Source organism: Mastomys coucha, unplaced genomic scaffold, assembly GCF_008632895.1.
Source record: "Mastomys coucha isolate ucsf_1 unplaced genomic scaffold, UCSF_Mcou_1 pScaffold2, whole genome shotgun sequence".
NCBI lineage: Eukaryota > Metazoa > Chordata > Mammalia > Rodentia > Muridae > Mastomys > Mastomys coucha.
In genome coordinates, this window is record NW_022196902.1 from 3,447,167 (window position 1) to 3,461,656 (window position 14,490).

Genomic DNA, 14,490 nt, shown 5'->3' on the forward strand with positions numbered 1-14,490 from the left:
ATTCGAACTACCACAACGAGCATTTTGCTGCCCGCAAAATAAAATTGAAGCATTTTACAATTATAAAATCGTGTGTGGAAAAAAAAATGTTTTATGGTAGAAGATGCTAGTATCGACTCAGGTGAACTAGAGCATTTCCTGTGATTAAGTATAATATTTAAGTCTTCAGCTTCCTCATAGAGAGAAAAAAATAGTAAGTGTGATACTCTGATGACCAATCAAGAGATGATGTGTTATGAAATGATTTCATAAAATTGAAGAGTATACGGTTTTATCTGTTTCTTTTTTTGTTTTGTTTTGTGTGTGTGTGTGTGTGTGTGTGTGTGTGTGTATGTGTGTGTGTTTTGGTTTTTTGTTTTTTGTTTTTTGTTTTTGTTTTTTTTTACAATGGAATTTATCTAAGGAGCACTGAATAGCACAGCAAGTAATGATTTTAACAAAAATGTGAAAAATTAATATTATTTATATTTATAGTCCAACCTTCAATAAATAAAAAAGGAAATACTGACATACAGTTTAGAAAAGGCAATTCTTCAGGAAGACTAAGCAAAGTCAGGTACATGATGCTCTGGAAACCTAATTTTATGAAGAGAGGGAGGCTGTAGATATGAAGACACCATGAACATCAATTCCCTCACCTGGACTACAGCAAGAGCTGAATAAAGGATAATTCTAGGCTTTGATCTCTGGTAAACAGAGGAAGATTTTGGTATTTGGGACTCTATGCCAGCATGTGACCAAGATAATAAACTGCCAGGAAAGCTGGGACCCTTTTCTTATGTCTGTGGCTGTACCTCGATGGAGAAAATATCAAAACATGCAAACTAAAGCTGCTGAAACTGTGCCTTGTAATCTCAGATGTGCCCTATAAAACCTTCTCAGGCGGGCTGTTTTCTTTCTACTGTCCCATTGGGTCAGTGTAGGCCACCAAATATTGTCTTCAATCATTTCCTCCTCTTCCTCAAACTTAGCTCCCTCCCATTCTGAGGAATGATCGTGGAGTGGAAGGATGGCCACTCAATCCCTCCTGGCTCCCTCAGCAGCCTTGCTTCGTCGGTTATCTTCAGATCTTCCCTTTCCAGTCACTCTTATCCAGAAGCCTTAAACTGCTGTGCCTTTGCAATCCTCTCTACCTGCCATTGTGCCCTATACTTTCCTTCTCAGGCTTTCTAGGCTTTCTAGGAACATTTCATCTGGCTCCAGTCTCTTCTAACCTCAGCCCTGTCAGTGCTTTAGAAGGTAACAAACAAATGCTGGAAGGCTTGAGGCTAGGCAAAAGTGAAGACTACTTGCTGTGATCTGAAAGTCCCTCACTATTAGTGTTGAATAAAAAATCCCCATTGTGTTCAAGTAGGGCCTTTGGGGAAGTGCGAAAGTTATGTGGGTTCTGTCCTTCTGACCAGGTTACAAAATGGTGAAAGAACTGCTAGAGCTCTTCTCACTCTTCTACCTCTCTGCCATGAGAAGATATGTTTAGCACTCAAAATAAATAAATCAAAATCTCAAAATAAATAAACAAATGAGTTAATTACTTAGTGTTGTTTATAAGATATCCAATTTTAGTGTTGTTTATAAGATATCCAATTTTGTTATAGCAGCATCCAAAAACTAAAATAACACTATTACAGGACATTGTTTTTATAGCGCCTTTCTTGTCAGCTTGATTTACATCCAACCCTCTTTTCCTTTAGGTTCCACAATATCTAGCTTTTCTGGTTCTTCGTATTTCTCCTTTTACCTTTCCATATTATCTTATTCATTCTTCATTTCCCCTGAAGTTTGTCCCTTAACTATCTTCCCTCTTCATTTTACTTCTTGTCTCTTGGCAATTTAATCCTATGTTGTGAGTATAGCCTCAGAGTCCTCTGATAAATCTCAAACCTACCTCCCTCTCCAGATATTGAGACTATAGAATCTCTTGGCTTCATTTTCCCATAAATGCATAAGACTCAACCAGCCTGCATTTATTTCATACTTGGTTCTACAAAATGCCATACTTGGAGTCATTCTAGATGTCTTTCCCTTTGACCCTCAAAACTTCTCAAGCACCAAATCCTAACTTACCCACCCTATGTCTTTTAAGTCCATCCTCTCTTATATTTTTCCAGGGACAATCCCTTTATCAAAACTCTTAACATCTCTTGACTAATTAATCATTAACATAAATTGGTTGTTTCTCTAACACATACTCCAACCAACCATATTTTCCTACCTTGTTTCCATGAGTCCCTTTCATACTCTGTAGTCTCTAAAGGCTTCACAGCACCACTTTCCAAAATAAAAATATTGTCCAGTGCTCTCTGGACCTGAAACGCTTCATTGGCTCATCACAGTCTGAGTGTGAGTTCCTTGGTTTGATGAATGTATCTCAACCTAGGCCTTTCTTCCCTTCTACACTCCATATTCTCTGTAACTAGCAAGTTCTTTAGTTCCTTGGGTACTAATTGTATTCTATATCAGTGTTTCTACTCATATTACTTCTCACCTTCCTCTGATGGAGTGGACCATAGATGTCACCTCCACTGCAAAGCCCCTGTAAATCCTTCTTCCCACTCTTTCCCTAGACACTCTACTTTCTGTGACCTCCCTACTTACTACCTGTTCCTACCACCATTTTATATAAGCAGAATGCTTATCACTACATGGTGAATGAAATAGAAGGACTATTGTCCTCATATCCTTGCTCTTTCATCACTATAGCAGACTTCTGGCACAAAGAAAGCACCCACTATGTATTTATTTTCCTCAGAAATTTGACCACAACTTCTTCTTTACCAACAAAGAAATACTTGTTGACAAAAAGTGAAAATAGCAAGTGGTGTGCTTATTTGTTTAGGAACTAGGTCTCAATTTGTCTGTTGTAAAGTATCTTCACTATTTCAATATCCCAAATCACTTTAGGAACTTTATTGTAAACGGCCTCCCTATTGAACATACCATTGACAATTGGCTTATTGCTTTTTTTTCTTTCTTTCGCTTGAAACACCAAAGAGTATGAAATATGGCAGGCCCTCAGCTACTCAGGAGGTTGTAATCAGAGGATTGCTTATTTTAAGAATTCCTGGACAGCCTTACCATATTTCTTAATAAAAATAAATAAATAAATCTGATAATAGAGAAAACTGCTCTGGGTTTGACAAGAGCTGTGTAACACACCGACTAGCCAAAAGGCTTGCACTCAAGGACACAGTCAGTAGATATGATTATTATGAAAGGATACAACTGGGTATGCAGATCAATGTTAGAAAAGCATTAAGACATACCTCTCTCCTTATTTTCACACCCTCACCACAAAATATCCCCACAATCCCTTCTTGAAGGTTCATCTATGCTAAGAGACTCTTAATTCCAGTTAGTAGGAAACATGACAAAAATAACAGCTTGTGACATTTTTTTCAAATTCTCCTGTTTTATCTCATTCATGCAATAAAACTATGGGATTTTCTTTTGTACCTTTTACCCATAATGGATGAAAAATAGTGACTTATTTCTCATTTCCTCAAAATGCAAATTTATATGAAATAACTACTCAGAATAGAAATTTTTCTTTCTCTGAAACAATGACATAAAATGAACTATCTACAAGATGGTTAACAAGTGCAAATAACAGGATATCGTAGTTCAGATATAAGACCAGAACCAGACCAAATAAAAGGGAAAAAAAATGTCATATGGGTCCTTCATGGATATGAGAAAGGTTAGAGCAAGAAACTTGGGGACAAAAGAAGTAGGAAAAGAAGCCGCTGTGAGGCACCTCCCACCAACTGACTCAGAGGCAGACAGTCACAACCAGTGGACTGAGCTTGGGGACTCTTATAGAAGAGCAGGGGAGAGGACTGCAGCCCCAAAGGGATAGGAACTCCACAGGGAGACCAACAGAATCAACTAACCTGGACCCTTGGGGCTCTCAGAGACTGATCCATCAACCAAAGAACAGACATGGATGGGCCAGACCTTCGCCTCTCCACACATATGTAGCAAATGTGCACCTTGGTCTTCTTGTGGGTCCCAAACAACTGGAATGGGAACCATCCCAAAAGCTATTTCCTAAGATACATTCTTCTAGCTGGGCTACCTTGTCTGATCTCAGTGGGAGAGGAAGTTCCTAGCCTCTTAGAGACTTGAAGTGCTAAGGTAGGGGGATAACCAGGGAAGTCCCACCTACTCAGAAGAGAAGGGGAAAGGGTGATGAGGGAAGGATTGTGAGAGGGGGTGACCAGGAGAGGGAGGGAGGAGCAGTGAACAGGATGTAAAGTGAATAATAAATAAATAAATAAATAAATAAATAAATAATAACTATCAAAAAGGAAGGAAGGAAGGGAAGGTGGGAGGAAGCAAGGAAGAAAAGGAAAAAGGATGGAAGGAAACTGTGCTGTTCAAAGACTCTTTGTTATTTGCAGGTTCGAGCTCAAAGTAGAGCACATTTTGTATTACCAAGGTGCCAGGATTTGGTCAGGGGAAAAGGGCTGCAGGAGTAAAGAGGCAAATGATATGTAATTGATTTCAACTAACAAGAAGATAAAGGTTGCATCAATGGATATTATAGTCATCTAGAACTAAAACAGGAGTTTTAGGCAGGATGGTAGTGAGAATGGGTTTGCAAGATACAGAGACATCTTTCAGAAGCTGATGAAACGACAAGAACATCACATGTGGGCAGACTACAAGGATGTGTCATGTGAGTTTTAAATAACCGTGGCTTTAATCTAAGTTACTACAGGCTTTACTACCGATGAAGGCCATGGTCTTGAGTGTATCATTTATATTAATGTGTGGCCCTAGTTTATTCATTCAAAACCCAAAAATGTTTTCTGAAAACTATACCAAATTCTGTACTTTTAACTATGAATTTCATTTCATCTTCAGATTCTGGGCTTGGGGTCAAGCATCCAGATACCATTGACTGGTTTCTTGTACTTGTTCAGTACTGCTAAGAAAATGTTATGTTTCTGGTAGAAGTTTAATAAAGGTAACTGAATAGCAGATATGTATTTCAGCTCCTTGTTTTGCAAACTACTGTGGTACAATCAGTAATACAACATTAAGCATCATAGTCCTTTGGGCACCTGTTTCAAAAAGTGATCAAATGTGATTTTTTTGTTCTTTTTTTTTTCCAGAGCTGAGGGCTGAACCCAGGGCCTTGTGCTTGCTAGGCAAGTGCTCTACCACTGAGCTAAATTGCCAACCACATGTGATTTAAAAAAAAAAGAAAAAGCCAAGGGCCTATAACAACTTATTTATTTCTAGTATTTCTAATAGTTTAAGACTCTTTATGGCAATAATAGCAGTAATGATGATAACAGTTATTTTTATTGTTATTTTAAGTTATGTTCTTAACATCTTGAAAAGTATGTGATTTCATAGTTGGCTCATATGTTCATTAGTAAATTTCATTAGAAAGAAAATAAACCAGATATGGTACCTATTCTCCTAACACTTGTAAAGTTGAAGTAAGAGAATTAAAATTTGAATCAGTCTGGCTACATAGTGAATTCTGGATGCTATGGGACATTACAAGAAAAAGAACCAAAGAGTACACATGGAGGGACTCATGGCTCCAGCTGCATATGTATCAAAGGATGACTTAGTCGGTCATCAATGGGAGGAGAGTCCCTTGGTGCTGTGAAGGCTCCATGTCCCAGGGTAGGGGAATGGCAGGACAGGAAAGCAGGAGTGGGTGGGTTAGTGAACAGGAGTAGGGAGGACAGGGTAGGGGGGTTTCAGAGGAGAAATGAGGAAAGGGGATTGAAATGTAAATAAAGAAAATATCTAATAATTAAAAATTAAATAAAAAAGAAAATAAATAACGTCAAAAAAAAAGAAAATGAAAAAAGAAACATAGTTTGTGGGCTAGAGTGATGGCTCAATGGCAAAAAGCACTTCCTGCTCTTGCAGAAGGTCTGGGTTCAGTTCCCAGAACTTTCATGATAATTCATATCTGATGGCCTCTTCTGACCTCCATGGATACAAGACATGCATGTGATGCACATGCGTGCATGGAAATAAAACACCCATGCACATAAAATAAAAATAAATAAATCTTTAAAAAGAAAAAATAAAAAAGAACTGCTATTTGGAAACCAAAGAATTAATGTTCCTCAAATTATTTTGTTTTACTTGTCAATTAAGGCTTTTATTTGAACTGCTTAAGGATTTGTAATAAAATTGGTCATATTTCCCTGAACCAGAACCAGTAGCATATTGGCTATGAAGTTAAGAAAAGAGAAAATCCTAAAATCAATACATGAGCAATTCTTAGCACCAAGTTTTGTCTTGAATCAATAAATTCTTTGTATAAAAACATTACTATTGCATTTGGTGTAACAGTACTACCAGGATAAGAAAGTAAATATTCCTGTAAAAATATAACATATTTCACATAAGTTAAAACTTAAGGTGTGGATCTTTATAAAGAACTGTTAAGAGTATATGAAAAAAGTAGATATTTCTACATAAATTCAAAATCTGATCATAATTCTCAGATGGGTAAGACAGAGATCATTTTGACAAGGCTTTATATCCTGTCTTCAATCTTTTTTTTTTCCAGTTACAGTTTCTATTGACAACCATGGGGTGATGTTGGTTCCAAGGTAAAAATCAGAATAGTGTGACCTGTCCATTGGACCCCCTATGGTTGTAGATTCTCAACAAACTACTGTGTTCTGATCCCTCCCACACCAATTAACACTCGAGACACTTCCCCACAGGTCGTGCACACAGGTCAATCTAATCTAGGCAATTCTTCAGTGGAGGCTTTCCTCTCAGGGGATTCTGGGCTATTTCAAGTTGACAATTAAAGCTAGCACTTAGAAAATGGGTTTGATAAATATAGCCAGTATAAAAGAAAACAAAGATAAACATTCAAAGGTATCAACGCAGGAGGATCTGGGGTAAAAATATGTTTATAAATTATGTGCAGACAAAAAATAACATAAAGTTTATGATTACTTTGTGTATTAAAATAAAATGTCTATTCCTTTTCTCTGATGGAAATTTGGAAATTATGTAGCCTGGTTTGCAAAATATGCCTTGCAAAATATAGAATACAAAAGGTTGGGGTTTGAAGAAACTAATGCCTAAGCATAAAATATATAGGAGAATGAACTACAAGGTTCTGCATGGATACAAACACCTTTAGTAAAATCAAAAATTAAGTGCCTCCCTGTCCTCTTTGTCTTGCTAGTGACAGGTCCAAGTCTTTGAATCAGGTTGAATTTGGCTTGGGTATGCTTTACTTGAAATTCCAGCCGACCTTCATGTTCATAAAGATTCAAGAAATCCAAGAACAATCACTTCTGCCTTTAGTTTTAGTTCCTGGCCCCAACGCAGCACTCCAAGCAGTTACACCTGTTTATTTTCCTGGTCATAGACTTTCAATGATTATGTACCTTTGACAAGTGTTATATTTCCAAATAACATCTGAACCAAAATGCCCTTGTCTCCAGCTAATAATTATACCAAAATGTTTTCTTTCAGTGTTTCCTAAACATTTACAAATTTGTGTTTACAAACGGTTAAGCTGCAATAAACACTGTCTGTTGACTATTTTACAAGAGACCAACTCTATCTTCTTTAGACTATAAACTACCTGATAACTTAGACCTCCCTCAAAAACTCTATAGTTTTTGTGCAGCAAATGTTCACATGTAGACTCTCTGTTGCAATGGCTCTTTGTTTAAACTACATATAGTTATTTATGTACCTACCAGGATGGTACGGTTTGGAATGGAAGGACATACTCTTAGGGCAGACCACATCAGCCTAAGTAAAATGCTGGCAGTATCCAGGAATCAGTTCACTGATTCAGGGTTTGGTGTCTGTTATTACCACCTGACAACAAAGGCCCAGGATGCTCAGGTGAATTAGCATCCCAGAATGCACTTCTAGGTTACAAAGGCAGATGTAAGAAAAATAACTTTACACCGAAGTGGAAAATATCACATTTCTACTCTCAAATATAATACTAGTAATAGTAACTAAAAATAACAGATGTTCAAGAATAGAAGGCAGCAGGATATGGCTATGGTAAATAGCACAGAATTTAAAGAAACGTTGAGATATTCATTTGTGTAAGATCTGCTTGAAATAAGCAACGAGGATGAGGAAAACAAAAAGTAGAAGAGGTGAGCAAATGAATTGGTGAGGAGAAGATTCTCTGGTGATAAATTCCACCTAGAGGAGGAATCTGGGTTGTCTCAAATGACTCTTTGTCATAGAGGGGGAAAGGCTGGAAACTTCAGGGTGTCAGTTTCAGGTGGACCAAGAGTCTTGTGCAGTTCTATTTCTGAAATCATCTCGCTGGAATACTTACCGCATTAAACAACCTAGAGCTTAAGCAAGGGAACTGTGGTGATAGGCTTAGCATCTTTAACTTGTTGGTCTAAATAATCTCTCAAAACACTCCTATTCCCTGCTATATGATAAAAATAGAACAAGCCATTGGAAGAACTTCCTAAGAAATAGATTGCAATCGAGACAGTAAAGGCCTAAAGATGCTGGAAAACAGAAACTATAACAGTAGATAACGCTCACATAGAAGTTGGTATATGTAAATTTGTGGGGAAACATGCTTAACTTATGGATCTGTTAGAAGAATTTTCCTCTGAGCCAACGAGATTTTAAATTGTTTTATATCAACTGGAAAAACATTCCTACAAAAGTCAGATATCGAAAAGACACCCCAATAAAGGCTGACTGCATACAAAACGTAGGTGCACGTCAGAAGAAATGCAGCACCACAGTGACACCAAACAGTGACACCAACTCCATAAAAAGTCACCCCCTAAGGGAGATATTTGCAGAATGGGATGTTGGCATTAAAGTCACTGCTTCTCTGCCTACCTGAGATGAAAGTTCTTAAACAAAAGTCTCAAAGTAACTGAAAACAAATCCAGTCCTAAAGAAAACCTGCTGAAGCTATAAACTCAAAGAACACCTCACTGAACTTTCTCAAAGCTTTGAGCTTAATCACCTGAAATTGTTACTTTTAAAAGCTGGTTTGTATAGCCTCTTGAAATGATTGATTTGACTTCTGCCCAGCAATCTTTGTTTCACCAGAAGAATGGAATAAAATGACCTTGGCGCATATAGTCTTCTTAGAAGTGGCTATTTTAGTACTCTCCGTATCACATATTTAAAGACATACATTTCAAGTGAGCATCCACAGTGGGTCTGAATTTTATCAGTACATCAACGGGTCTGGTGCTCCAACATCCCTCTTCCCCTAAAGCCTCCCCAGTGTTTAGGAAACAATCAACAACTGTTTCTGGGGCTTCCACTGAAGGAACTCGGTCCCCCATGTCAGTTAAACTGACAGTTGTCATTGAGAGAAGTTCACTAAAAGTAAGGGAAGCTTGAAAGCCAAGTAAAAGGATGTAACTTACTAAATTCCAATGGTGAAAAAGGAAACAGGAAATACCTCAGAGCTTATTTAAAAGAAGTGATAATTTAATATAAAACAACTTGGGCAATGAACAGACAATGCCATTCTATGATTTTTAAAGCTATCAAAATTAATGATAAAAATTGAAGTATGCTAGCGTAGCCATTTCGGATGTGAATTATACTAGGTTTGTTCCTGATAAGAGAAACAGTGGTAAGTTGACAGTGAGTGGCTGGTGTGGAAAGGAGAGGTAAAGGTTGCTGGAGGCCCCAGAATTTCTAAGCTCCAAATTGATATATTAGGACCAGGCGTCTCCCTGACTGAACAGTGTCCAGATGGCAGAGACAGTCCTGGTATGTGGTCTTCACAGCTTCTTAACAGAAAACTGTCACCAGCATGTGACCCCATCAGTCTGAAGGCAGGAAAATTACTATGTGAACCAAGGAAGTTCCAACCACAGTCCCTGAGAAGCAAAGGGTAAAGCCTCAGGAAAAGATAAATTTTCAGTTAGTCCTCACTTGAAGGAGCTCGAACAAAATTTCTTTGGAGGTCAAAGAAAATGAAAGCAATTTGGTTTTCACCGGTAATACATGTTGTAAAAGGAGAAACCTAATCCCATTAAAAAGAAGACAGATAGTGTATGTAAGTGACAAAGTGAGGGACGTAATCTTGATAATAAATGCCTAAGTTAGCTCTCTGATGGGGCCATGTGAGCAACATGTGCCCTGGAGTTAATTATGACATGGAGACACAGTCTTTGCCACACATCTTCAATCAGGAGGCAGAAAGGAGACAAAGCAACCCCAAGCTAAGATGCAGGTGACCTCAAGATCTGTGCTTCCACAACAAAACTAGCAAATGCAAATGCAGTTCATTTCCAAAACATGATCCTCTTGTCAGAAGACAGTCATGATTATCAGTTCTCTTGGAAAAGTGATGCTTTTGGAAACCAGATTTAAGAGAGGAGGGTATCATGTTGGTCCCCCCCCCCAAGTAAAACATAATATGACAGATAAAGCTGTTTATAAAAATGATTGATTATCAGTCCCTCCTGAAGATAGGACTCATATATATGTCTGATATTGGTAACCAATTGCTAAGGTCAAGAGCGGTAGACATACTACATGTTCAAGTGAATCACATTCAGTCTGGGCTTTGCTATTCCTTCTGATCGATCTCTCCGGTGCTGGTAGTTCACATATTATAACTTGTACTTTCAAAAGGCTCCATCTAGGCACTAGGAAATGCTATAAAAATCAAACATAGTAAATTAACATTCTGCCTTAAAAATGTAAAGAATTAACTGCTGTACTTAAATTTTGGTTTAAAGAACTTGTGTTCAAAAGAGATCTGAAAGGGCATCACTAAAAACCAAGGCTGAGGAGCAAGAATCAGGAAACATAACGGTTCGCGTCTCCTTTTTCCCATCTGCAAAGTCTGAAGTCATGCGTAAATCTACATGACTTTAGTTTGTTTTGAAAACTCTCTTCTCTTTATCAAAAAGCACCTAATACATTAAGCCTACAACCACTTTTCAAAAATCTCATTATATCCAAAACTTCATATAAGCTTTGGTGAACATAAGAAGGAATCTTTAATGTAAAAAACCTCCAAAAATTCACATCGATAATACTCTGAGAGGAAAAAAATCAAAGCTTTAACCTCAGGTCAGACTACTTCATTTTTAAAAAGCCACTTTAAATCTGATATCTGCTGTCCTCTTGTTGGAGATTTCTAATTGGTCTCTCCTTAAATTCTGAAAAGCAGGGTCACAAGGTTGAATGAAGTCTCTAAACCCAAACTCAACTCCAAGGCATTCTCAGTAGTATTTCTTGTATAAACAAAATGGAAGGGAGGGGGTGTATGGTTTGGGCACACAAAGGAACGGAGATAAACAAATGGTTTAAAATATTCGATTTTTGAATGTAAAGTACTCCAGGATTTAAAATGGGCCTTTCTGATATCCTGCAGAGGATGAGTGGGAAGTTTTGTGTGTGAGAGAGACTAGGAGCACCAGAGGACAATAGAGCATGCCTTCAGCTAAGACAAAATAAAGCTTAAAAGCTCACCTTCCAAACCCACAGTAAAAGCCTGGGAGTGCAGTGAGCATGTGTGTGTGTGAATTACTCGCTTTGATTAGCTGGCTAAGCTTGGGAAACCATTGACTACTCATTGAAGGGAAATACAGTACCTGTATCTTAGACCAATAACTCTACCAAATACAAACACAGACTACCAGGGCACACCACCTTAAGATCTGTAGGTCAAATCTTCAGCTGGACACCTTTGCATGCCGTTTCCATATCTTTTCTTTTCCTCCTACCCTAGAAACACCCTGGAATATGGTTTTACTGCACTGTAATTATCGGGGAAAGAAGATAAAAAGCAATGCCTAGGTGGGCGTGCACTGAGAAGGGTAGAGTCAGCTTCCCGCTGTGCTAGAAATAAACAGAGACTACATTCACTATGCTCCTGGACACAAACCATACAATTCCTTGGCTCGTGGTAGATTTCTTCCCCAGATATAGTGCCTACCTTCTGTGTGGACTGCAGAGACATAGGTCCAGTTGTAACGCTTGACTATGTCAAGCATCGCCCTTGCCTGCAAAGTGTCAGAAGGGACCACCCTCAGGAAGTATTTGTACAAAGTTTTGTCGCTCAGGTCTATGCTCGTGGCAGAATAGGCGATCTGTGGGATGTCGAACAGCTGGAGGAGATTCTGGACTTGAATGGCCACAGAGCTGGAGCCAGGGCCGATTACTCCAGCAATAGGCTTCTTAGTCCTGCCTGGGGGTAGGGTCTGGCCATCAGGCAGACAGCGGTTCAGCCCATCTTTCTCATCTCGGATGGAAATCAGGGAGTCTCTGATGAACTCAATGCTCTGTTCCAGAGCCACAGAAGAGTGCCAGCAGGAGTCCCGGATCTCACTGCCCAGAGTGATGTTGGGCAGGAGCACTGGGTCCGCATTAATCTTATCCAACGTGTGGAACATGGCCTCCACCCTCTGGATACCATACTGTTCTCTGATCTCCCCACACTTCCTTTCGGGTACCTTTTCCGCTGGAGGCTGGTGATGGACTGAGAAGAGGGCTCCGATGATGACATCTCCGTCCATTCTCGCCACGGAGCGCTGGGATGAGGCACCTGCCAGCAGTACTTTTCTGTCAGGCATCCTGGGCAAGATGGACATCTCCAAAAAGATCATTGGGAAGAAAATCAAGAGGAGCCGAACCATTGTGGCGAAGACGCGGTCCACCGCGGGGCAGCTACGTTCCCACACCGGTCCCGCCTGCAGGTTCCCAGCGCGAACCACCCAGACGCCCGCCGCTGCCTTTTGCCGCTTCGTGCCTTTGGCCAACACAGCTGTTTCAATGCTTTCTCAGCCTCCACCACCGCCCCTCTCCCCTCCGCTTCCTCCTGCTGGTCCTCCACGACCGCTCCCACACCCTGGGGGCGTTCTTCCAGAAAATCAAGTCGCGGTTTTTCACTGGTGCCCGAAGGTGTGTGGATCAGGTGTGCAATGCGCGGCGCGTTAGTGGCCGTGAGCTGGACGCTGATGATGAAAAAAAGAGGGAAGTCAATGCCGGACTACCGGAGGAATTGTATTTAAACTCCAGGGTCTGTGATGCTAAATATTGTCCGGTCAGCTTCACCTCAACACATCCTTCAAAATCAGCTAGAGGCATCTCTAGTCAATGACGAAAGTGTGCCCTGCTTGCTTGCTATGCTAGAGTCCTGAGAGGTGCAAAGCCCTGCTGACCCGCCCCCTCCTCCAGCTTCAGCTTCTCTACATTCCTCCAAACCTACCAAGCTTTCCCAGGTGAGGGGGGCGGCAAGGGGAGAGAAAGGAAAAGAGGGGAGGAGCTAAGTTCTTCAACCTCAGAGAACTTTCCTGGTTTTGAAAAGATCAACTTTTTTTTTTCCCAGAAGAAAATTTGGGAACTCTTTGGGAGGTAGAAGCGTTGTTTAAAAAAAAAAAAAAAAGCAAAGCAAACAATGAGAACACCTTTTACTTTAACACTTAAGGGTTGAAGAGACCCTGACACACAGTTTTAGTAGTAAATGTAAATGCGACAGCTTGTGAAAAAGCCATATTAGTTACTAAGGCAACGCCTGGTAGCCTCCCTGTGTTGGGGCTTGCTATGTTGCACCCTCTAAGAAAGAGGCTTGCTGTAGATGTTCAAGGAGGAGTGCAGAAGGTAACTTGCTTTTCGAGATGAGGTTGGGGAAGAAGAGGGTATTCTGCATCCACCTATGTATCGAAACCCTTGGGGCTTTACATCACTGTAAGAAATGGAAGAAGGGTAGGTAGGCATGAGGGTCGTCTTGGGCACAACTGCCTGAGCCACTCCACTGTCAGGACCCTGGACAGCGCTCAGAGCGAGGAGGGGACACCTTTCCTTGGAGCCCCTGGAAATTCTTGACCTCCCCTCCTTCCTTCGCTTTCTACACACACACACACACACACACACACACACACACACACACACACACACACACATACACACACACCACACACCCTTTCTATCGCTTCTCTAGCATTTCTCCATCCTCATTCTCTTCGCCTGGCTGTTCTGCAAGTGCTTTGGGGGTAGAGGCACCTGCGGGGCTGAAGTTGGCTCCCTCTTCCGTCCCTCCCCATCCCTTTCTCAAGGTGAGAGTCAAGATGAAAAAGGGGGCAGCGGGAGCAGGCGGGGAATGAAAGCGCAGGAGGCAAGACACAAAAGGGGGTGGGATTAAGCCAGACGCCCAGCGCTCCTCACTGCTTCTCAGACATGAAGGACTCAAAGAGATAAATAAACCAAGATCCTCCTAGATCCAAGAGAAAATCAGACAGATTAGAACAGTACCTTCCTTTTGGGGATGGGCTTCACCGCAGAAAGATATCTCTCACCTGGGCCAGTTTGGGGTATGTACTTCAAGTGCTACCTGAGTCCCGGTAGACAGAGCTATTGGTCCCAGGTCAGAGGACTGCAGCCGCCCTCGGTTCGCAGACACCTCAGCTCCAATCCAGACGGTGCAAGGATGCGATCTGGGCTGTACACTAGTGCCCTCTTTCTTCAGCACTATTATACCGCAAGGGAAAAAAACAGGGGGAGGGAGGCGAA

The 14,490-nt window shown here is 40.5% G+C and overlaps 1 protein-coding gene across 7 annotated transcripts in view; it reads right to left on the reverse strand.

The window, feature by feature from the left end:
- Positions 1 to 14,490, reverse strand: part of Grm1 (glutamate metabotropic receptor 1) — a 443,300-nt gene that overhangs the window by 351,702 nt on the left and 77,108 nt on the right. For 3 of the 7 annotated variants that reach the window (XM_031380374.1, XM_031380376.1, XM_031380379.1), the window contains 2 exons: positions 14,277 to 14,448; positions 11,918 to 12,935 (listed from right to left, as the gene is read on the reverse strand). The exons of 1 other annotated variant lie outside the window; for it this stretch is intronic. In XM_031380374.1, coding sequence (XP_031236234.1) covers positions 11,918 to 12,617 — 700 coding nt within the window. In that variant the 5' untranslated portion in view covers positions 12,618 to 12,935; positions 14,277 to 14,448. Of the gene's footprint in view, positions 1 to 11,917; positions 13,175 to 14,232; positions 14,449 to 14,490 lie in introns of those variants that run through there. 3 more of the 7 variants (XM_031380377.1, XM_031380380.1, XM_031380375.1) reach the window with 2 other exon arrangements.